Source organism: Bos indicus x Bos taurus, chromosome 13 (assembly GCF_003369695.1).
Source record: "Bos indicus x Bos taurus breed Angus x Brahman F1 hybrid chromosome 13, Bos_hybrid_MaternalHap_v2.0, whole genome shotgun sequence".
Lineage (NCBI taxonomy): Eukaryota > Metazoa > Chordata > Mammalia > Artiodactyla > Bovidae > Bos > Bos indicus x Bos taurus.
This window is the reverse complement of record NC_040088.1, coordinates 28859219-28879969: the sequence shown is the minus strand read 5'-3', so window position 1 is coordinate 28879969 and position 20751 is coordinate 28859219. Positions and strand designations below refer to the sequence as shown.

Below are 20751 nucleotides of genomic sequence, written 5' to 3'. Positions count from 1 at the left end.
TTAGTGCAATACAGTCACTTTCAATAAATACTGTCAACAGAGATAGTTAAAAGTTTGTGCACAAAAGAAGCAGGTAAATCAGACGAGACCTTTGTATGGAAGGGATACCGTACGTTAAATTCTTTATTTATTTTTTTGGTAATACTGTGGCCAGTCATTAATCTGAAGATTTCATGTGTCATTTTATTGAAGTGTTATCTTAGTCTTTACACAAATGCCATGTAAACAAGTTGCTGACTGTTCTTTCTCGGAATTGTACGGAACCTTCTGTGTGTACACCCTCAGTCCTTCTGAAAATGTTGGTCTGTGTCTGAGGTATGACATTACAGCTGAAGGGACCATTGTAAATTCATGTAGAGACGGAACACTTCTGACAGCAGCTCGATGAAGCATGCTCTTGGGGACCAAGTGTCCAGTCGTCGCTGCTGAGGACGAGGAGGGGCAGCCTTGCTGGATGGCTTGCTGGGCGGCGTCCCCCATCAATACCAGGATGCCACTGGTCCCCACGATCCTTCCAGAGCCCACTGCTCAGTTGGCACCGCTTTCTCACTCTTCCCGAAGTTGTGTTTTAGGAGCTTCGGGGACCTGACTTCTCCCCGACAGCTGCCATCACAGCTCCTTGGCATGCAGAGGTGTCGCAGATGCCAGGAGGCCCCTGAGCGCCAACGGCACCAGGAAGGCCAGGATCGCCGGGGAGCCCAGGCTCTCCATGAGCCCCATCTCGGCCGTCTTTGCTGATGCCGGGCACGCCTTGCGGTCCTTAAGAGCCCCCAGGAAGGTGAGTGGAGACACAGAAAGGGGACATCAGTGGAGTGTCCATTAAGCCAACCCAACGCTTGTGTTTCTCTAGCTTGTTTCTTAACTCTGGGAGGGGCCCAGGGGAGGCGCACTCAGGCTGGAGAACAGTGAGGGCAGAGGCCTTGCGTGGGGAGGATGGGCCCAGGGTGCAGGAGTCGGGGTTCTGTCCTTAGCAAGGTAGCGTGGAGTGAGTCAGTCGGTGCCGTGTGAGGAATGAGTCTTGGGTGAGGGATGGGGGTGCTGTCGATGAGGGTGGTAGCCACGGGTGTGGCCTGTGTGGGGGCACCTGAGCAGGTGGACAGCAGGTGGAAGAGGAGGTCAGCAGAGGAGAAAGCAGGAGCCGGGCGGTGCTGATGGGTGTGTGTTGAGGTGGTCCCAGCATGTATCCCCCCACCAGAAGGCACAGAAGGGAACATGGCTGGAGCTGCCCTCTTCCCTCTTGGCAGAGCATTTATATTTGACGTGAAAACTGCCAACACCCAGGGTACACGTGGGTCAATTAAGAGAAAATTCTGTTTGAACTGAACTGAAATACCTGACGGCTTTATTTGAATAGAATCTAACTGAATCTACTTCAACACAGGGTGATAAATTCATTGATTCAGCTTTTCCATATAAAAGTGGTTACTGAAACAGCTCCTGACCCCGCCTCTAAGAATGCTTTGCCAAGAGAGAGAAGTTGTTCTGTTAGAAGGCGATGAAGTGTGCTCGCCCCCCAGATGTGCCCGTGGGACGTTAGTGACAGTGGTCTCGTACCTTGCAGCCCTTGGTCTCCGTCGGGCCCATCCAGGCCCTCGCCAGCTGAGCCTTTGTCTCCTCTGTCACCCTGGTTTCCTGTTAAGAGCAAGTGACATAATCATATGCTTAGAAGCTCTGATTCAAGTTCAAAGACAGACTGGCTGTGGTGAGTGGTGATCCGCCTTCTTACAAGCAGGGTGCCTGCTTTCTAAGCTTTTTACTGAATCAAAACACATTTAGAAAGGACACGCAGCAAAGTGTCGGGCTCAACGTCACCCACTTGTGTGACTCCCAGTATCAGAACATCACTCTCGGACTTTGAGCTTGTTCAATCTGAGCGTTTACCGTGTATTCCTATGTTCACCATGAGTTTTGACAGTTATTTAGGGTGTTTTCAAACACCCCCTGAACTCTGTTCTCTGCTCCCTCACTCGTGGCTGCTTTTGGCCTCTGTGGCCCTGGTGTCTGGAAGGTGCGCTAAGGCCCTCTGCGAGCGCCCGCTGGCTGCCCGTGCCTTGTGTGATGCTGGCTGCAAGACCTGGGGATGTTCTGGGGAAACAGCCTCTTGTCCACATAGTGATGCTGCTTAAGGCAGACAGCTGGGCTGGGGGCATCTGTCCTGCCTGACACTAAAAGCAGTGACACCAGTTTCCTGTCAATTGGTGTTTGTCGTTTTTCCCATCACAGAAGGTAGCACACCTTCTGCAGAGGACTAGGAGCCCCAGGGCCAGGCAGTCAGGGCCTCCCACGGGTCCTGGGCTTCCCCGGCCTCTACGGCTCCCTGACTCGTTTTGTTCTGGGGAGATGGATGCCCAGCAGTGACAGTGGCATCTGCCCGAGGACCTATAGAATATGTTCTCTTTTAACTCAAACAATAACCCTCAGGTGTCCCCAGCCCGAGGCAGGCACCCCAGGGAGCACAGTGACCCTGCAGCTGAATGGCTGCCTCCACTGAGTCCTGTCATGCTGTTTTTCTGAGAATCCATAAAGGTGATGAATGCTGTTTTTGAATTTTATTTTCAACAGTCTTAAAGGCACTCAGATCCCTATTTGGATAAAACCTTGTTGGTCTGTCTTTGGGGGGAACCATCCCCCACTGCAGACAGTAAAGTCCCCAAGACAACAGGAAGCTGTCTGACAGTGGCCTTCAGCCTGCCGGGAAGAGAAGGGCGTCCGCCGGCGTTTGCCCTCTAGCGCTGAAAATACTCTCAGTGTCTTTACAGTAACGAAACGACACCACTAATTACAGAAGCGATTTCATCTACTGAAGTATTTACACTGAACCTCACAGATGAACAAAGGAACTCACAGAAGTAAGTTTCATTTTTCTTAAACGGTTTTTCAGAAATAGAAAATTATTTGGTTAGTAAGTTTGAAACGAACTAGCAGCAATGAGAGCTCTAAATCCTGAATTTGGGCTGGGAAGCTAGCTGACCTGAGACAGTCAGACTGTGGTAGCAGATGATGTATAATGAACCAAGTATTCAAGGCCTTTTTTAGAAGAGGTTAATGGCCAGAAGTTCCCACAGCCGTGTTACTGTGTGGGCACTGAGCTTCCCTCGACGACGGCACCACGGCAGGGGGTCAAGGTTTCCGCCTCTTTCTAAATTACCTCTCCTAGTTCTTAAGATGCATTTCTCAATATCATTAACTTTTGCCTTTTGCCACAGAAATGTTCACACATGCCAGTTTTCATTACAGGAACTGTTCTTACATATAAATGGGGCTCCTGTTGGTTCATTCCTCTCATTCTTCTCAGCCTGTCCTCCCCCAAATGTTGTTCTAATGAAACTTGAGAAGAACATCACATTTTGGAAAATGTTGTCATACCCTTGGGTTTAATAAGGAGCTGGGCCCCAGAGCATGAAGGGCTGTACCCCAGGCATTTCTAGCAATGGCTTAACCTCTGGGGCTTTTCTAGAGGAGCCCGTGGGGAGGGGAAGGGTGGGATGAGAGGAGAGGGGAGGGGAAGGATGGGGCCCCTGAGGTCAGTTTCCCCTCTGGGCCTCTTCCCCGCCCTGTCCCCATAAGGGAGCATCTCAACGTGGAGACTGCATGGAGATACTGGTGGGGGGCTCCAGCGTGTGGCTGCATGGTGGAGTGGGCTGCACTCACCTCTGGGTCCAGGGTCTCCAAGCTCTCCTGTGGGACCTCGGTATCCAGGGGGCCCTCGAGCCCCGGGGTGACCAATGGAGCCTGGGGGGCCCGGGGGGCCCGGGGGGCCAGCAGGACCCGGTCGCCCGATGGAGCCTGGTGCTAGGGGCTTCCTCAGGTGCGCGGCCAGTTGCGCGATTTGCTCTTTTGGAAAACAAAGATCAGGCGTGTATTCATCAGAAGTGTGTTACGTGAAGTGTGAGCATACCGCTCTTCAAAGACAGCTTGTTCATTGACTGCGAAGGGCTGTAACTGCTTTGGGTCTGTGAGAAATGGTGTCAGTATGCTGTCCCTGAGAAATGCTGAGGAGCAAATCACAGGCCTAAGAAATGCTGAGGGGAAGGAGCCCACCCAGTGCAGACCCCAGGGACGCCAGCAGTGGGCTTGGCTGGAAGGTGATGGAGGGTGGGGATGAGGGTGGGGTGGAGGTGAGGCTGGGGGTGGGGGGTGGCAGTGGGGGGAGGGGGAAGCTGGAGGTAGGGGAGGGGGAGGCTGGGGGGTGGGGGGAGGGGGAGGGTGGGGGTGAGAATGGGACCCTGCTGGGGGTGGGTGAGGCTGCAGGCACTGTGGACCAGGCAGGGTGGGGTGGGAGGGAGGAAGGACACTCACCACTGACCAGCCCCCCGCACAGCTCCCTGATGTGTTGCTCGCTGGCTTCTTTCCCCTGAAATTCACCCCCAAATCCATCATCATATTGGGCCCACTGACTTCTCTTTGGGGCACCCCCACGAACACTAGGAACCCTGATTGTCTGGAAAGGACTTGATCCAGATCCAGGAAGAGCCCAACATGCAGGAGCACTGGCTCCCAGGGGACACGTACCGGGACCCCAGGTTTTCCAGTGATGCCAGGCACGCCTCGCACGCCCTGGAGGCCCACGGGGCCAGGGGGGCCAGGGACGCCATCTACGCCGCTGGTGCCATTGGGGCCCTGGATGCCCTTAGGGCCCAGCTCCCCGCGACTGCCGGACTGGAGGGAAACAGAAGCAGGGAGGGGGTCATGGCCGAGCCACCTGCAGGGGCTTCTCCCTCGGAGCTGGCAGTTTCCCCACTTCTGACCCACACGGCCATCAGTGCCCCAGAGCCAGCCTGGGGCCCCAAGGGGGCCGGGGAGCCAGTGTCTGCCAGGCACTCACCTCTCCTTTGGGGCCAACAGGGCCGCTGGGACCCTGGAAAAGAGCAGAAGGGAAGTTGTGCACTTCAGTTACTCACGTGTTGTTGGCTGTGGGAACTAGTTCCCCAGGAGCCAGCTTTGCCTGTTATTAGATGGGGAGGAAGAGAAAGCGAGTCGCCCATGAAGCTGCTGTCTGATTACATGACAGCATCCACAGGGGTTACTCCTTCTTACTCTAGGTATGTTTCTTATATGTTCATAAATATTGTATATTCTTTTTATATTTTTATATTGCTGAGATTGTATTGTAGCTACTGATGTTTTTAAACTTATTTTCCCTGAAGTTGCTCAGTCATGTCCAACTCTTTGCAACCCCAGGAACTGTAACCTACGAGACTCCTCCATCTATGGGATTTTCCAGGCAAGAATGCTGGAGTGGGTTGCCATTTCATTCTCTGGGGGATCTTCCCGACCCAGGGATCGAAGCCGGTCTCCTGCACTGCAGCCAGATGCTTTGCCGTCTGAGTCATCAGGGAGCCACCTTATTTTCCCTAAGCAGTGTCATTAGCAGTGGTGCACTTCTCACCCATGTTTGCTTTGTTCTCACTCTTGTTTTACAAGGTAGAGCTGAAGCTCTCTGTGGCTGAGGCCCCCCCTTCTCCAGTTGTGAACCCAGGAATCTGCCTGGCAGGCTGTGGACAGGGAGTGGGCAGCAGCCGGTGGCCAGATGGCCCTGGACCCCTCCTCCACCCGGGCCGCTCTCCGGTGAGAGCCCGACACCACCTCCGCTCCAGCCACAGCTGGTGCCCAGCACCCCAGCTGGAAAGGTTGGCTCTGGGCTACGAGATTCTGCTGGAGACGAGGGTCCTGGACTGAGCCGTTTCCAGACTTAAAGAAAGGCTTGGTCACGGAGCCAGAGACCCTAGCCACGTGCGGCCACGATGGTCCCTGTTCCCAGACACCCTGACTGTTCCCTTTCAGTCACCTCCCGAAGTGTGACTGTCAGTTCTATCAGCCTTTTGTTCTATCAGCTCGGTGGAAGCAGCGTTTTCTGTAGCTCAGCCTCAGCTCTGGCTAGTTCATACTGAAAAGTCACAGAGGGAGTGTGGAGAGGGGGTGAGGGATAGAAGACCCACCACAGGGGACAGCACAGGTCCCACCCTCTGCCTCGGCCTCGACTCGGCCCCACCCCCACCCCACAGACCTGCAGATGCTGCCCTCCCCGCACCACAACCATGGCAAGAGGCCGCCTGTCACACTCACCAGTTCTCCTTTATCCCCAGGAAGGCCGTCAGCACCTGCGATGCCCTGAAATGACACAGTGCCGAGCTGCCGACACCCATTCTTGGCGGGAGCCGTGCCCAAGACTCAGGCCTGGGTGCCAGGCAGACAGCGAGCAGAGCCTCAGGTGGGTTTGGACCATTTTAGGTGCTCTTGGTACTCCAGGGGGTTGGGGGGTCAGCAGCAGAGCTGTGGGCCCCTCTCCCACCCTGGGCCCTCCAGAGAGAAGGTGCTGCTCCTGGGACCCAGACAGCCAATGGGGAGCATGCCTACTCTGAGGGTCCCTGAGAAGCACCCCCGGCCACAGGCAGCCTCTGTTGTACCCAGGAGCCAACTGACCCCGGTCTGCATGGGTGCTCTGAGTTGTCAGCCTGGGGGGCCAGGAGTGGGGGCAGCGACAAAGCTGGAAGGAGGGAGGGAGGGAGAGAAGGAGGTGCCCCCAGCCCTGAAGACAGTGGCAGCCCCCCAGCTGACCTGACCACTGATGTCTCACCTGGTCGCCCTTGGGGCCGGCAGCTCCTCCCGGGCCCTGGTCAGAAAGGGGTGATGAGCGTTAGAGGATCACAGCGGGGTTGGGGAGGGGGCCAGTGCCCTTCCCCCACTGGGGTGCCAGGACCAGCTCGGCACACATGGGCTCCTCCCGGACACTTGGCATCTTGGCCCCTGAGCGTGCTGGGAGCTTGCCCCTAGCCTCCTCCCTGATGGCCCCAGCCCCCAAGTCTCAGGGACAATGGGGACCCCCCAGTGCTGACTACTGGGCACCAACACTGCCTTTGAGTGTGTTGTGGAACTGTGGGAGGTGGGATGAGGGGCGTGGGGGTGCAGGGATTCCTGCAGGGACAGCACTTACCCGGTCGCCCACACCACCTCGGAGGCCTTGGGGGCCCGGCAGGCCGGGGTCTCCTATGCTGCCCTTCCGGCCCTACAGACAAGGGCCCAGCTCATCAGCCCCACAAAGGAGCCCAGTGTTGACTCTCCCCAAGCCCGATTGGCCCACCTGGGCTCCCTGGCCCCAAATCTCACCCACCTGGAAGCCACGGATGCCAGGGGCCCCGGGGGGGCCTTGCGGGCCCAGCGCCCCCTGAAAGACAGAGGTAGAGCGTTAGTCCAGCTCCGCCTCCCCTTGGGGGCTGGGTGGGCAGGCAGGCACAAGGACTGACCCCAAGCCATCTGGCCCAGTTGCTGGGGAGGGGGCATCCTGGGGGCAGCTGAGGTAGCAGAGGTCAGGCCCTGGGACCCCGTGCATCAGCCGGACGTGGCACCAGGCACCAATTCCCCTGTTGCCCTGGGCACCAAGGCTGGTGGCATCATTGCTGGGTCCGTGGAGGGGCCTGAGGTGGGGCTGCTCCCTCGGCCTGGTGCTGGGTGCTGGGCCTCTGCACCCTCAGCCAGAGTCTCAAGGACAGGACAGCTGGGGCCCAGCCACCACCATGTCCCAACTTTCACAGACTCAGCCCTTTCATACTTCCAAGATGTCACCCCAGCCCACAGAGAAACGGGCCCTGAGCCCATTGCCCCCTGAGACTTCATTTCCCCAACTCACCGCTGAGCCCCTGTGTCCAGCCTCTCCACGCTCGCCGGGCATGCCAACATCTCCCTACACTCGAGAAGGGACAGAGGGTGTCAGCAGGCTCCACACACACACACGAGTAGGGGGCAAGAGCTGCAGATACTCACAGGGACACCAGGCTCTCCCGAGGGGCCGGCCTCACCCAGCTCTCCAGGTCTGCCCTGCGGGGGAGGGGTGAACCCTGAGTGCCTGCCTGCAGGGGAGGGCCCCCTCTGCCCCCAGGACCCAGACTGCGGCTGCACCTTCCCCTCTCCCTCTCCTGGAGAAAGCAACCACGTACCAGTTCTCCTTTCTCACCCTTGGACCCTGCTCGTCCGGGGAGACCCTGTAGGTCAGAGGTCAGCACATAAGGTCAGAGACAGAGCACCCTGAGAGTGAGGGGCTCCCGCAGCCTCCCTGGCCTTGATGCAGAGACCCCACACACACCCCTGCTCGGGGTAGATGGCCGCCCGGTAGCTGCATGCACTCACCGGTAGCCCGTTGGGCCCCTTCTCTCCCGGGGCACCGTGGCGACCAGCTTCTCCCTGTGGGGTTTGTGGGACATGTGCTGGGGTCCTGCAGGCTGAATGCCCCACACACCCTCCTCCTCCCTGCAGACCCCCAGGCAGGACCAACCTTCTCGCCATCGAGTCCTGGCACGCCGTCCTGGCCGTCCTTGCCTGGCATGCCCTGGGGATGGGACAGTGTGAGGCTGGGTGAGCGGTGGGCCCCCTCCAGGCCCTGCCCTTCCCCACTGTCCTGCCGTGGGTCTACCCTCCTGGGCTCAGGCAGGTGGTGACCTGTGCTGTCCTCCAATCGTGCAGGTGAGGGCAGGGAGGATGCACCCAAACTCTTCACAGCACTCCAGGGAAAGTCTGCTGTGCCCACTTTACAGAACAGGAGATTGAGGCCTGGGAGCCAGGATCTGGCCTTCGATCGAGCCTAGGCCAGGATCGAGCCTAGTCCCACAGGCTAGACCAATTTTGGAACCACAGACATAGCCACGTGCTGGGAGGGCGGCAGGACGGCAGCCAGGGTCTCTCCCTCCCCTCCCCTCCTTTAGCTCTGCCTCCCACCACCGGCTGTGCCACCCTGTCCTCTCAGGCTGGGGTAGGGGAGGAGCCAGGGGGCCAGGAGGAAGTGTGGGTCCAGGCTGAATGTGGGCAGAGGGTTAGGAGAGCTGCACAGGTCACCCACCCTGACCCCCCATGCACTGGCAGCCCCGGACACTCACCGGCTCTCCACTGGGCCCAGACATGCCGGGGATGCCTTTAGGACCAGGCCTGCCCTAGGAGACACGGAGGAACCACAGTCAGGCCTCGGGGACTGCTCTCCCAGATGTGTCACTGGATCCTGGGAGGTGGGCAGGAGGCTTGCCCACCACTTCCTAGACTCAGGATTGGCTGGGGGACAGCTGTGGGGGCCAGACCCAACCCTTAGGGGAAAAGGCCCATCAAGCAGGAGCTATCTTAGGGTCTTGGGGATGCTCTCAAGCCGGGGGAAGATGAGATGGGTTTGGAGATGGTCACTTCAGTTCATTTTGGCAGATGTCTGATTATCTCAGTGTCACTTAACCCGAGAGTCGTGTTTTCTGTTGCTCCATCTCTCAGCTGGGCAGTCCTGGCACAAGGTCAGGCCTCACAGCCCAGGGCCTCTTGATGGACGTCAGTGGTCCTCTGGCCCCTGCCCGGCCACTCCCAAGAGGAGCTTGTTAGGTGACAGTAGCTTCAAGGAGCCACAGGGGAAACAAGGCCGGGGGCTCCTGGGGAAGCTACCTGGGCTGGGGGGAAGGCTTTTCTCCTCAGGCCGGGCCTGGCACTACCCAGGGGCTCCTCCTACCTCCAGGAGAGGGCAGCCACCCCAGGCCTCCCTGGACTTGCTGTCTGTGTGACTCCCCCACCCTCATGGACCAGGTTCTGCCCAGGAAGGACCCAGAGAACCCAGGTTCTCTCACTTACAAGGTCGCCCTTGGGGCCACGGAACCCCTCTGGGCCCCTCTCTCCTCTGTCGCCCTGCAGTGACAAGGGGGAACAGGGAAAGAGTTAACAAGGTGGGGGGCGGGTGACCTTGCTGAGGGTCGCAGAGGCCAGAGGGACCCCGACCACACCTCCACCCACTTCATGCCTGGAAACAGGGCGCAGATCTCCCATGAGGGCCAGGCTGACTCCTCGGGAAACTTGACCCCGTGCCAGGCATGCCCAGTCCTTCCCCTCAGGCATGCACATGGGTACCTGCCTAGGTGTGACACATGTATCCCCCATGTGAGCCCACGGGACAGTGAAGCCCCGGGAAGGGCTGGGGCAGCCCAGTGGGTCTGGGGAAGGCGACTGGGTGAGGAAGAGAGGAGAGAACAGAGCTGGGCCTGCAGGGGCCACCCCACCCACCCCCAGACACACACATACCGCTTTCCCAGGGGCTCCTGGGATCCCAGGGGGCCCTCGGAACCCAATGGGACCCTGTGGAGGAGAAAGACCCTGAGCGTCTCATCAGAAGCCTGGGGGCGTCCCCAAAGCACCCAGGTCCGTCTGGAGAGGCCCTCCCAGGAGACCCCAGCAACGGCCCCATCAGCACCCCGCTAGGGTCCCCAGGCCTCTTCCCTTCCCCACATTTGCCAAGCCCCCTCCCCAATGCCCCCCATCTGCCCCTCCCACCCCCTGGACCCACAAAAACCTTCACAGGCTCCGGTTTGGGGAACCATCCAGTGAGTGGACTCTAGAGACAGCCCTGCCATGGCCATGGGTGAGGACCCACACTCACAGGGCCCACCTGACCTCGGGAGGTGGCCCCCAATGCCTCTTTACCTCAGGCTGGCCCATAGCCCCTCAAGGGCCAGGTAGGCGGGAGGCGGGGGGCGGCTTGTAGACTTACCCGGTCCCCGGGGGGTCCAAGTGGCCCTGGAAGTCCTCGTAGGCCCCGTGGACCCTGAAGGGAGAGAGCTGGAGCTGTAGGGCCCGGGCCAGCAGTCCCCCAGGAGTGCACACCCCCAGGAGCCATGGAGACCCTGGTCTCAGGACCCCCACCCAGTCCCGTCCTGGGAGTTGGTGGACCACTCCTCACAGCCCTGAGCTGTCCACCCCACATCCTCACCTGCCCAACCCCTCTCCCTGCTCACCTGCAACCCCACGGTGCCCGGGATACCAGGGGGTCCAGGGGGGCCGGGGTCACCCTGCAAGAGAGGCACAGAAAGTGGTGGTGGGTGAGGCCAGCCCCAGCTCTCCTCCTTGCCCTCTCTCCCTACCTACTGCCCAAGCCCTAGCAGTGGGGGGCGCTGCCCTCACCTCACAGCTGCACCTCCAAGGCCGAGGGGGCACTGGCCTTTTTCCAGAGAGGTCTCACCCTGTCCTTCCTCCCAGCAAGGACCCCAGCCCTCCCCGGACACCTTGTGGTGGGGGTCAGCCGCTCACGTGGCAGTCTGGCCACTCCAACCATGCTAGAGGGGCCCTAGTCTGCGGGTAAGGACAGACACATGTCCTCCAGGGAAGTGGCCATGAGGGAGGGAGGGCAGCGGGTCTGCCCAGGCTCAGGGAACCTCTGTGTGAGGCCAGGTGGTGGGGGTCTGTGCAGAGACCCTGCCCCAAACCACCAGGCTCTGGCAGGCAGGCCCAGAATTGGGGGGATGGGGGGTTCACAGAAGCCGCTCAGTCAGGGTGCCCCCACCTGCCTGCCTGGGAAGCAGCCAGCACCTCTCACTCATCCCAACCCCTCACCCCAACCCCACCCCAGCGCCCGTTCCTCCCCACCCCCCTGCCGGGTTCCACCCCACGGCCGGCCTCTACCTTTTCGCCATCCTTGCCAACTTCTCCGGGCTCCCCTTTGTAGCCGGTGGGTCCCTGAAAGAGCAGTGAGCAGACAGTCATGGCCCCACCCCCAAGCGGTCCTAAACAATTAGGCCTGCCCAGCCCATCAGCCAGCTGGGGAAACCAAGGCCTTGGTGGGGGGAGCAGTGCTGGGCCAGGATTGGGGTGGGGGTCTGAGACCAGCTTTCCCCACACTGTCTCTCGATGCCCCTATCCCGGCGGGTCACCAGTGTTGAGGGGACAGGGACACAGCAAGGACCCCCAGCCCCCACTGCTTCCTGCAACAGCCCTGTGACCCCACCACCCCCTGACCTCTGCCCATGTGGGGGCCTGGCCACCTCCTAGGGAGTGTAGGGGTGGGCTGGGGTCTGTGTCAACCCTCAGTGGCTGCTCACCTTGAACCCTGGCATTCCTGGGGGCCCGGGGGGGCCTGGCGGGCAGATGGCCGGGCACTGTTGGGAAACAGAGTGGTCAGACCCCTCCCGGTCAAAGAGAATAGGAGTGGGAACTGAGGTCAGAACATGGAGGCCCTGAGATGGGCCATTTGGCACAGGTGAAGGGGACCTCGGCCCCTAGGGGGCCTCCTAGGGGCTGAGACAGGGCCTCACTCAGGACCGCCGTGGGGTGTAGTGAGGCACTGCAGAGCCAGGCCGCAGCCACCAGCCTCTCGAGGCCGCCTCCACACACCCAGCTCTGATGTCTCGGCCCAGCACAGGTTCAAAGTAGCTATTCAGCACAGTGGCTGCTGGCTTCACAAAGGAGCCTTCATCACACAGCTCGGCAGCCAGCCCTGCTCGGGGTCCCCGTGGTGCATGGAGGTGCCAGAGGGAGGCGTGTGTGACCCTTGGGCATCCCCAGGGTCTCGGCGAGCCCAGGGCTGGTGTGGGGGCTTCCGGATCATTCCACAGCTCATCTGGTAGAGCCAGTGACATCACCCCCCAGTTGATCCCCTAGCATCAGGGGCCCAGCCGTTCTCCTCTTTCCAGAAGACCCCCTGAAGCCTCCCCAGGGACACCAACATCAAGCCCTCAGGACACAGGTGGAGGCGAGAAGGGCCGGCAGGGGCACCAGTGGGCTAGCTGGGCCAGGCCAGGCCCTCTGTTTAATAACTTACATTGGCTTCTTCCAGGAGGCTGGGTGTTGGCCCACGAACCCCAGGCCTCCAGAGTCACTGTTCTTACATGAGAGACAAAGCTCAACTACTAGACTGTAGCCTGAAAGTTTCTGTCTGCCCCATCAAGGCGGTCAAGCTTGCCCTGCGTGGCTAAAACCTGGCCTTCACACGCAAAGCCTGGCTGTGCCAAGGAGGAGCAGAATTGGTCAACATGTGATTTTGCTTAAATTAACTTCCATTTGCGCTACCGTGCATGCCAGGGAGACGCGATGGTGCAAGGCTAGGCTGTGGGGGTGGGGAGAGGGCAGTGTGGGGGGATGCTACACCCAGAACTGGTGCTGCCTGCACTGAGCCCATTCCTAGGGAGCTCCCATCCCTGCCTTCCTGTGCTCTCCAGATGGGGCCCCCTCCCACCAAGACAGGCACCCCCACAAAAGGCTTTGAAAAGGCCGCACATGCCCACCTGAAGATCAGTAGCACCTTCGGGAAGCACCCCTGGGTGACCCTGGAAGACAGAGATGCCAGCTTCGACACAGCCCTCCATGCTCTCTCCCTACAACCCACCACGCGAGACCACCAAGGCGCTTGGGCCCTTCATCCTCCAGTGGCCAGTGCCAGCTGGCCCCTCTGCAGAGTGCGTGACAATGACAAAAACCGTCTGCCCTTGGGATGGGGCGGTCCCCAGGCCTGAGCCCCACTAGCTGGGGTCAGCTGATGCACTGCTCCAGCCTGGCCCTAGCCCCTGTCTGGGGTGTGGCCAGGACTCTCCATGCAGACATGGGTCCTGGGGCTGACAGCCTGGGGGGCCTGAGGATGGGCACCCTGGGGACAAGGGAGTCCCACCCACCAAGCAGTCACCCATGCCTGAGACTCGCCCGAGAGCTTGAGAGCCTCTGTCCAGTACTCACAGGGGGGCCAGGAGGTCCTGGGGGGCCAGGGAGGCCTGGGAGTCCTGAGGGTCCCTGTGGGAGGGGTTATGACTTAGAAAGAGCAGGAGCAGCCCCCACCAGGGGTGAGGCGACCAGCCTCCTCCAGACACGAGCCCCCCGACCCCGACCTCCCCATCCCACCCCCTGCCCAGGACAATGCACTTATGGTGCCCCCCCACCTGCTCGCCCCTCCCCCACCTTCTGCATCCCGAGATCCAGTCTGTCCTTGGACTTCAGCCACTGAGGACCACAAGCAAGAGGAGAGGGAGAGGAGGGGTGCAGGGAGAAGGTGAAGGAGGGAGGGAGAAGGGAGGGAAAAGGGAGGGAAAGCCCCCCCCCCATAGTTGCCTTTGGGGAGTCCTGGCAGCCACTCACCGGGGGGCCCCGGAGGCCAATTCCACCTGGGAGGCCGCTCACCCCTGCCTCTCCCTGGGAAGGTAAGAAGTGAGAGAGCGGGGTCTGCACCCAAGGAGCTCTGAGGACCCAGAGCAGTTCAGACTCTGTCCTGTATCCCCTTCACAGGGCTGGCCAGCTCTGTTTAGGTACAGGGACTCTGTCTCCCCCCACCAAGCCCCACCCTCACCCTGGCTTGGGACCTGGTAACCATGTTGGCTCTGAGTGTGGTGGGCATGCTTTGGTGGGGGGGTTGGGTACGAGGGTTGTAAGTACTCACAGGAGGTCCAGGGAGGCCTTTGCCCTGCAATGCCAAGAATGGGGTCAGGGCTTGCTGGGGATGGGAGGGGGTTGCCCACCACCCATCCCATCACCCTGAGCTGGTAGGGCAGTCACTGGGGATGAGAGGATACAGCCCGGATGGCACTCAGGACCCCAGAAGAAGCTGCAGAGGGGCTGCATTTGGGGAGCTTGGGGCCCTCAAACTCCCACCAGGAGGAGACGCCAGTACTCACCCCCAGCCCAGGTGGCCCTGGAGGTCCCAGACTTCCCTGCAGGAGGAAATGAGGTGTCAGAGGGGCTGGCAGAGGCACTATGCCAGTGTATGCAAACCCATTCCCCTCCCTCCCAAGTCCATCTCCCCTGAGGAGGGGTTCCTATTTCACAGAAGACTAACAGCAGGCGGTGGGGGGACCTCTGATGTCTCAGGGATCTGGGTCCAGCCCTTTACCAACAATCCTGCAGAGGAAAAGCTAGAACCGGTCCCACCTTCCTGGGAGCACTGCTGCAGGCAGGATGGACCACCAGGTGTGACCCACGCCACACAGAGGAGCTCCATGGCCGGTTCCTCCAGGAAGCCCTCCAACCTTGGCCCACAGTAGAGAGTCCCAAAGCTCCAGCAGCCACCTGCCTGTCAGCACCCTCCTGGACCTCCTCCTGCCTGCATCCCAACTTCAAGGTTCTTGTACTGGAGGCCCTCCCCTCCTGGGTCCCAGGCTCCCAGCAGAAAAGCCTGGAGCTAGCCCACTTTCTCCCACCCTCCTCCATCTCCCAAACCCTCCTTGGCATCACCCAAGCACCTGCCCTCCTGCAGGCAGCCTCTCTCTTCCTTGTTTCTACTAAGAAAGCTCCGTAGCCCAGTTCCCAAAGGCAGTGCTGTGTCCTGGGTTCCCCCACACCCAGCCCCCTGTCCTCTGCACTCCAGGGCTGGGAAACGGTCATTTCTTAAAGCGGGGAAGGAGAGGGAGTGTTGGGTTCAGCTTTGCTGTCAGCACCACGAGAGAAGTTAATCAACCAGAAAGAGGCTTTGGTGGACACTGGTCAGACTCAGGGGACAGGCTGGGCCATGACCATGGCCCCTCAGAGAGAGGGGCAGTGGTTCACCACGAGAGGAGAAGGGCCAGCCATGCCCCGCCCATGCCAGCCCCTCAACACGGTCTGAGGGCTGGGGCAGCTCTGACCAGATGGGGTGGGGACAGGGAACGTGCCACCCTGTGTCCACCTGCCCTCCTGCCCCCTCCAACCCACATCAGGGGCAGGGCCCAGCCAGTCCAGTCACGGCAGCTGTCCTCAGAACCCCCACCCTGTGGACAGGCGGTGCTCAGCTAGACTGCCCTTGGCCAGGACCTCAACTCCAAGCTGAAGCCACTGGATGCGGTTCCTGCCTTACCCGTTCTCCGGGAGCGCCCTTGGGTCCAGGAGGTCCATCCTGCCCGGTCAGACCCTGGGGAGCAGATGGAAGGAGGGAGGCTAGAGGGGTCACACAGGAAGGATGTGCCCCTCCAAAAAAAAAAAAAAAAGGGAGGATGTGCCCCTCCAGGGGAAAGAGCCAGCCATGGGCCCTTCTCTAAAGCCAGTCCAGAGAGGTGAGAAAGACTAGACTAGTACCTCCCCCCACTGGCCACACCCACCATCCACCTGGTGTGCTGCGCTGGGGGGGTGGGGGCAGCCTGTGGGAAGCCAGTAGCTGGAGCCCCTGCTGGAGTGGACAAGCCCAGGGAGCAGGAGAGTTCCCCTCTTGGACCCCCTCCAGTGCTTACAAAGCCCCCGTCCTGGGGCTCCGCCTTAAGCTCCTGAGGACCCCTGATGCAGCCGCCAGCGGCTTGGAGGGGCCTGGATAATGGGCCTTTGTTCCCAGAGAAGCTGGCAGGACTTTCGCCCCTCCTGTGTGCTGGCGCTGTCGTCTGGTGGACAGGGCCAGACACTGACGGGTCTGGGACGGAGGCCAAGGGACCCCGCTGGGGGACCTCTGGAGATTCTCTTGGGCCAGACTCTCCTATTTGAGCTGGCCCAGCTGGAGAGCAGCAATTAAACCTGACTCCTGGGCGCTGGGATGGAGCCCCTCCAGGCAGGAGGGGGTGGGGGCTTGCACGAGGAGAGGAGGGGAGCGGGCAGGGAGGGGAGGAGCAGGCACACTCACATCCACTCCAGGCAGTCCAGGCAGCCCGGCCTCTCCTGGTTTCCCTGGCTTCCCTGGGGCCCCTTTCGGTCCCTGTGGGGGGAAAGGGCAGAGGCATGACAGAAGCTGAGCCAGAGAGTGGCCTTCACCAAGAAGAGAGACGTCCTCCAGTGGGGCCCGAGGAGGGCCTCTCCACTAGACCCTGGCCCAGCTGCCCACCTTCGCTGGCACCTCCTCCAGCAGCCCCCTACCTGTCTTGGCCACATCTGTATGATAATCACCTGGACCCTTCAACCTTCCCAGTGAAGGGCTGGGATACCCTCTGTGAGCCTAGAGCCCTTAATTCCTGGCCTGAACAGCTCCAGGAGGGTCACTTGTGGGACCTCTGACAAGCTGGACGTGCAGGGTTGTGTTGACCCCTCCCCTGGCCCAAACAAGCTTCAAAAGCCAGACCCTGCCCTGAGAGGCACCAAGTCCCACCTAGTCCCCTCCCACTGCTTTCTGCTCTGCCCCTTCTCCCAGGCCTCCCCTTTGGTGACCCAGGGCCCAGCATGATGGGAAGGGATGTCAATGACCCCTCTGTTATAGGCCCACCCCTCCCCTCCAGACTAGAAGGTGGACATCCCCACCCCCTCCCCACACACACAGCCCACACCGCAGCCAGGACACTCACCGCGGGCCCAGGCAGACCAGGAGGACCAACTTCTCCCTGCAGAGGGGACATGCCCATGTGACCAAGCATCCCCAGGGAGCAGAGCTGGGGCAGAGGAGGCTCCAGAAGACAAGATGGAGCCCCTCATCCTGTCGTCCACACCAGTGGGCCCCTCCCTTCCAGGGGTAGTCACAGCAGTGGGTGGTGGGGAGAGGGCAGGTGGTGGGGAGAGGGGTTAGCTGGACAGATTGGGGCTTTTGAGCCCACTCTGAGGGCACAGGAACATCCCAGAAATGATGGGAGGCATCATGAAGCCCACCCCTCCACCTGCCTGAAACCTAGTCAGAGGTGGCAGCCCCCACACTCACAGAGGAAGGCACCCCAGCACCCCTCCCCTCTGATGACCACCCAAAGCTTCCAGGCCAGGTATTACGTGGAAACATCCCTAGAGGGTACAATGGAGCCTGGCTCCTATCGGCTGCGGAGCCTTGGGGTGCAAGGGGCCCAGCCCCACCAGGAGTGGAGGCTGCCTGGGTCCAGGGCCCAACACGGCTGCACTGGGCAATGGCCCTTCGGAGGGGTGGAAGGAGGGAGACTCGGGCCATCAAGAGCCGGGCAGGCCCCTGGGGCTCAAGGAGCTGAGAACTGGCCAAGGGCGGCGCCACCGGGGAACAGTACTGGTGAGGAGAGGTCTGGAGGGCCCTAACTTTCATGGCCTGGCTGAGTCTCTCTGGGTCCAGGGCTCTCACCCCACCTGGATCTGGGGGCAGGCTGTGGGGTCTCATCTGCTTCCACACGGCCAGGGCCACACTTAGGTTGGGGCACTTTGAGGATGATAGCCCCCCAGCCCCTTCAAGGCTGGCTCCAACCTCTAGTAGCCACGGAGACCCTGCTAGGGGCATAGGCCCATGCCTGGGCCTTCACCTCCAGAAAAGAGGAGTGTGGGCCCTCCAGGGACCCAGAGACATGCCTCAGGGCCCACACTTCCACCCCAAAGAGCACTACACAGCCAACCCCACCTGTTCTGGGGAGACAACCCCTGAGGGGTCCACTGCAAGCAGGAGCAAGGATCATTTGTCCTATTTCACATCCCACAGGGGTGCTCATTACCCCCAACATCACCCCAGCTCTGGGAGGTGGACTCTCTCTCCGTCAGGCCTGGGGCTCAGGGAGTTTGGGGCCAGAGTGAGAACCCCACAGAAGCTTCCCCATCATCCCCCCTAAACTCACATCAATGCCATCCTTTCCTGGCTTCCCAGGTGGCCCTTGGGGACCGGGGGGGCCTCGAGGTCCCACTTTCTGAAATGGAGAAACATCATCAGGTGGCAGCACCCCATGCTCTCCCACTGCGGGTCCCCCTGGTTGGCCCTGGGGTTAGCCTGACAGAGCACCCCCTCCTCCCAGTCCGGAGAAGAGCTCGGACCTGTGCAGGGGTCCGCACCGCCCCTTCCCCCATTCTCCTTCAGACCCCCGGGCTGTTGCAGTGTCCCCTGCCACCTTGCTGGGCCAAGAGGGGCCACGTCCGAGGCCCACGAGGAACAAAGGCCACATTGTGTGTCTCTGGTGGAGATGCAGCTCTGGCACCACACCCGCTGGGTTGAGGACGGAGCAGTCCCTGAACTCAATCCCAGGGTGTCCCCGTGTCTATGGGGGCTCACCCGGGCAAGGGCGAGCCTGTGCCCAGGTGGTGCGGAAACTTTGCAGTGACAAGACTGTGCCCGCCATCTCCAAGTGCCCCGGAATTCCTGGCTCCCTCGCTGATTCAGGGAGACTGGCTACAGGGGGCAAGTGGGGAGCTTATTCCCTGGCTGCGCTGCTCAACAGGTGACCACAGAGCCATGGACCCCCACCCTAGCTGCATTCAAAGGCAAGCCCCATGCGCCCCGGGTCCCATGCTCACCTGTGCCTCAGTCAAGATTACGGTGGCAGCCAGCAGCTGCCCCAACAGCAGCAGGGCCAGGGTGGGGGCTCCGGCCATGGCTGCAGTTGCACTCTGAGCGGAGCTGGCGGCGGAGGCAGGGGCCTCGAGCTGGGCTCGGCGGGCGGGGCTGGTTGTGGGCCGGCCAGATGCCAGTTCCCGCCCCGCCGGCCCTCGCACAAGCCCCCCATTCAGCCAGCCCACCTGGGTGGGCGGGGGCTTCTGCATCGCCCCACTCCCTGCCGAGCCAGCCAGGGAAAAAAGAAACCCAGTGGCATTTTTGGGGCCAGCCTCTGAGTTAAAATTATCCTGGGACCGGTGAGTTACACACACACACCTTTCAGCAAAAAAGAAAGAGGCTCTTTTCTCACTTGGTCCTGGACCAGGGTGTGGAGGCAGAGCCCCACTCTGAAGGCTTCTTTGAAGAAGGGGCAGTCCTGGTCCTGTCAAGGGGCTGACCGAGTCACATTCTCCTCCCTGGGGTCCTGAGAGGGACCCCGCTGCCCAAGGCCCAGGAAGTCCTTCAGAGAGAGTGAACACATCTGTGCCAGGGACCAGACAGGGCCCATCAAGGATGCCAGTCCCTGCCGTGAGCAGACGCCCAGGGCCATGCCTGCCAGGCTGGAACCCCCCTCACCGGAGCCCTCACCCCAAACTTTAACTGTACTGAGTGGTCCATGTACCTGAACCAGCACTGGCAAAGGCCGGACTCTCACCCGGCACTGCCACCCCAAGAGGAAAGTGGGGGCCCCACAGAGAAAGGAAGTGCCCCCGTGACCCCAGGCTCGAGAGAAACAGTGGACAGGGGCTGGCTGCTCCTTTCTCACAAGCTGGGTGAGCTGTGCTTCACCTGGAAACGCATGGGGACAGCAGGGTGAGGGGCAGCACCTGAGGCCAGGGGCACTCAGTGTCCCGCAGGGGGACACTCAAACGTCCAGGTCACCTACGATTGCTCAGAATCCGCAGCTCCCCCCTGCTTGGTGTCAGAATCTTTAGAATTCCCTGGGAAATAAGGCTTCAGAATTTCTGCAGGAGGCAACTCAGAGCTTCTGAGTCGATGGAGGAGGTGCGTGGAGGTAGACCACACAGTTAAGAACCTCCCTTCCCTTCCCCATTGGGTTCAGCTGTGAACCGCTTGTCAGGCTTGGCCACACCCTCCAATCTTTGTTCAGTCGCTAAGTTATGTGCGACCCTTTGTGACCCCACGGACTGTAGCCGACCAGGCTCCTCTGTCCTCCACTATCTCCTGGAGTTTGCTCAAATTCATGTCCATTGAGTTGGTGATGCTATCTAACCATCTCATCCTCTGCCTCCCCCTTCTCTGTCTCTAAAGGAAGGGATAATTATATCAGGAAGGGACAAGAGAATCTCCAAAATTCCTGCCTTCAAGAGTCATCCTAGGACATCCTCACAGACGCAGGGTGAGGCTGTGGGACTGGGGGCGGGGCAAGCAGCTCCATCCCACACCTACTGACACGGCCTCTCACCCAACCCCCCTTCCTCCTGTACTTCCATGCCTGACACAGCAGGGGCGCCAGAGCGCTCCTGCTGGACCAGACTTGGGGAAGTCTTGCTGTGAAGTCAAGGAGAGACCGAGTGCCCGGAATCCCATTCCCCCATCCTAGCCCTATGCAGACCCTCCCACCTGCTGCCAGGAAACACCCTCCCTTGGAGAGCAGCCCCTGTCTTGAAGCCCCAATAGCCACAGTGGCCTGGGGAGAGGCCAGGGGGCTGGCTTCACATCTACTGGCCAGTGTCCAGGGTTACTGCCCACCTGTCTTGGGCCATCACTCTTCCTGAAGCTTGCAGGTCAGGTGGGTCTGAGCGGCCTGCCAGCCTATCGCCAGGTCCCACTGCTGGGCACAGATACTCCCCTCCCCCAGGGTTGCTCCAACGGGGTCTTCCCCTTCCAGGCTC

At 60.5% G+C, this 20751-nt stretch overlaps 1 protein-coding gene across 1 annotated transcript; it reads right to left on the bottom strand.

The window, feature by feature from the left end:
- Positions 1–96: 96 nt before the first annotated feature.
- On the bottom strand, positions 97–19077 carry COL9A3 (collagen type IX alpha 3 chain). Its single transcript, XM_027559097.1, has 32 exons — positions 18817–19077; positions 18147–18215; positions 16938–16973; positions 16286–16357; positions 15536–15589; positions 14382–14417; positions 14147–14170; positions 13849–13902; positions 13453–13506; positions 13008–13049; positions 11826–11882; positions 11410–11463; positions 10746–10799; positions 10502–10555; positions 10036–10089; positions 9592–9645; positions 8868–8921; positions 8270–8323; positions 8125–8178; positions 7935–7979; positions 7762–7815; positions 7628–7681; positions 7112–7165; positions 6935–7006; positions 6578–6613; positions 6067–6111; positions 4826–4858; positions 4513–4659; positions 4300–4354; positions 3652–3834; positions 1555–1632; positions 97–759 (listed from the first exon to the last, which is right to left on the bottom strand). Exons 1-32 carry the CDS (start codon positions 19060–19062, stop codon positions 569–571), a joined length of 2223 nt encoding a protein of 740 aa, XP_027414898.1. The 5' UTR covers positions 19063–19077; the 3' UTR covers positions 97–568.
- Positions 19078–20751: the final 1674 nt, after the last annotated feature.

Excerpts from the sequence above, each read along its gene's own strand:
- COL9A3 (XM_027559097.1), bottom strand. The coding sequence starts at position 19,062 with ATGCAGAAGCCCCCGCCCACCCAGGTGGGCTGGCTGAATGGGGGGCTT. Across the intron at positions 6,614-6,934 it reads GAGGTGGTGTGGGCGACCGG|GGCCCGGGAGGAGCTGCCGG; the intron begins GTAAGTGCTGTC and ends CTTTCTGACCAG. Across the intron at positions 3,835-4,299 it reads GTGCGGGGGGCTGGTCAGTG|AGCAAATCGCGCAACTGGCC; the intron begins GTGAGTGTCCTT and ends GTTTTCCAAAAG.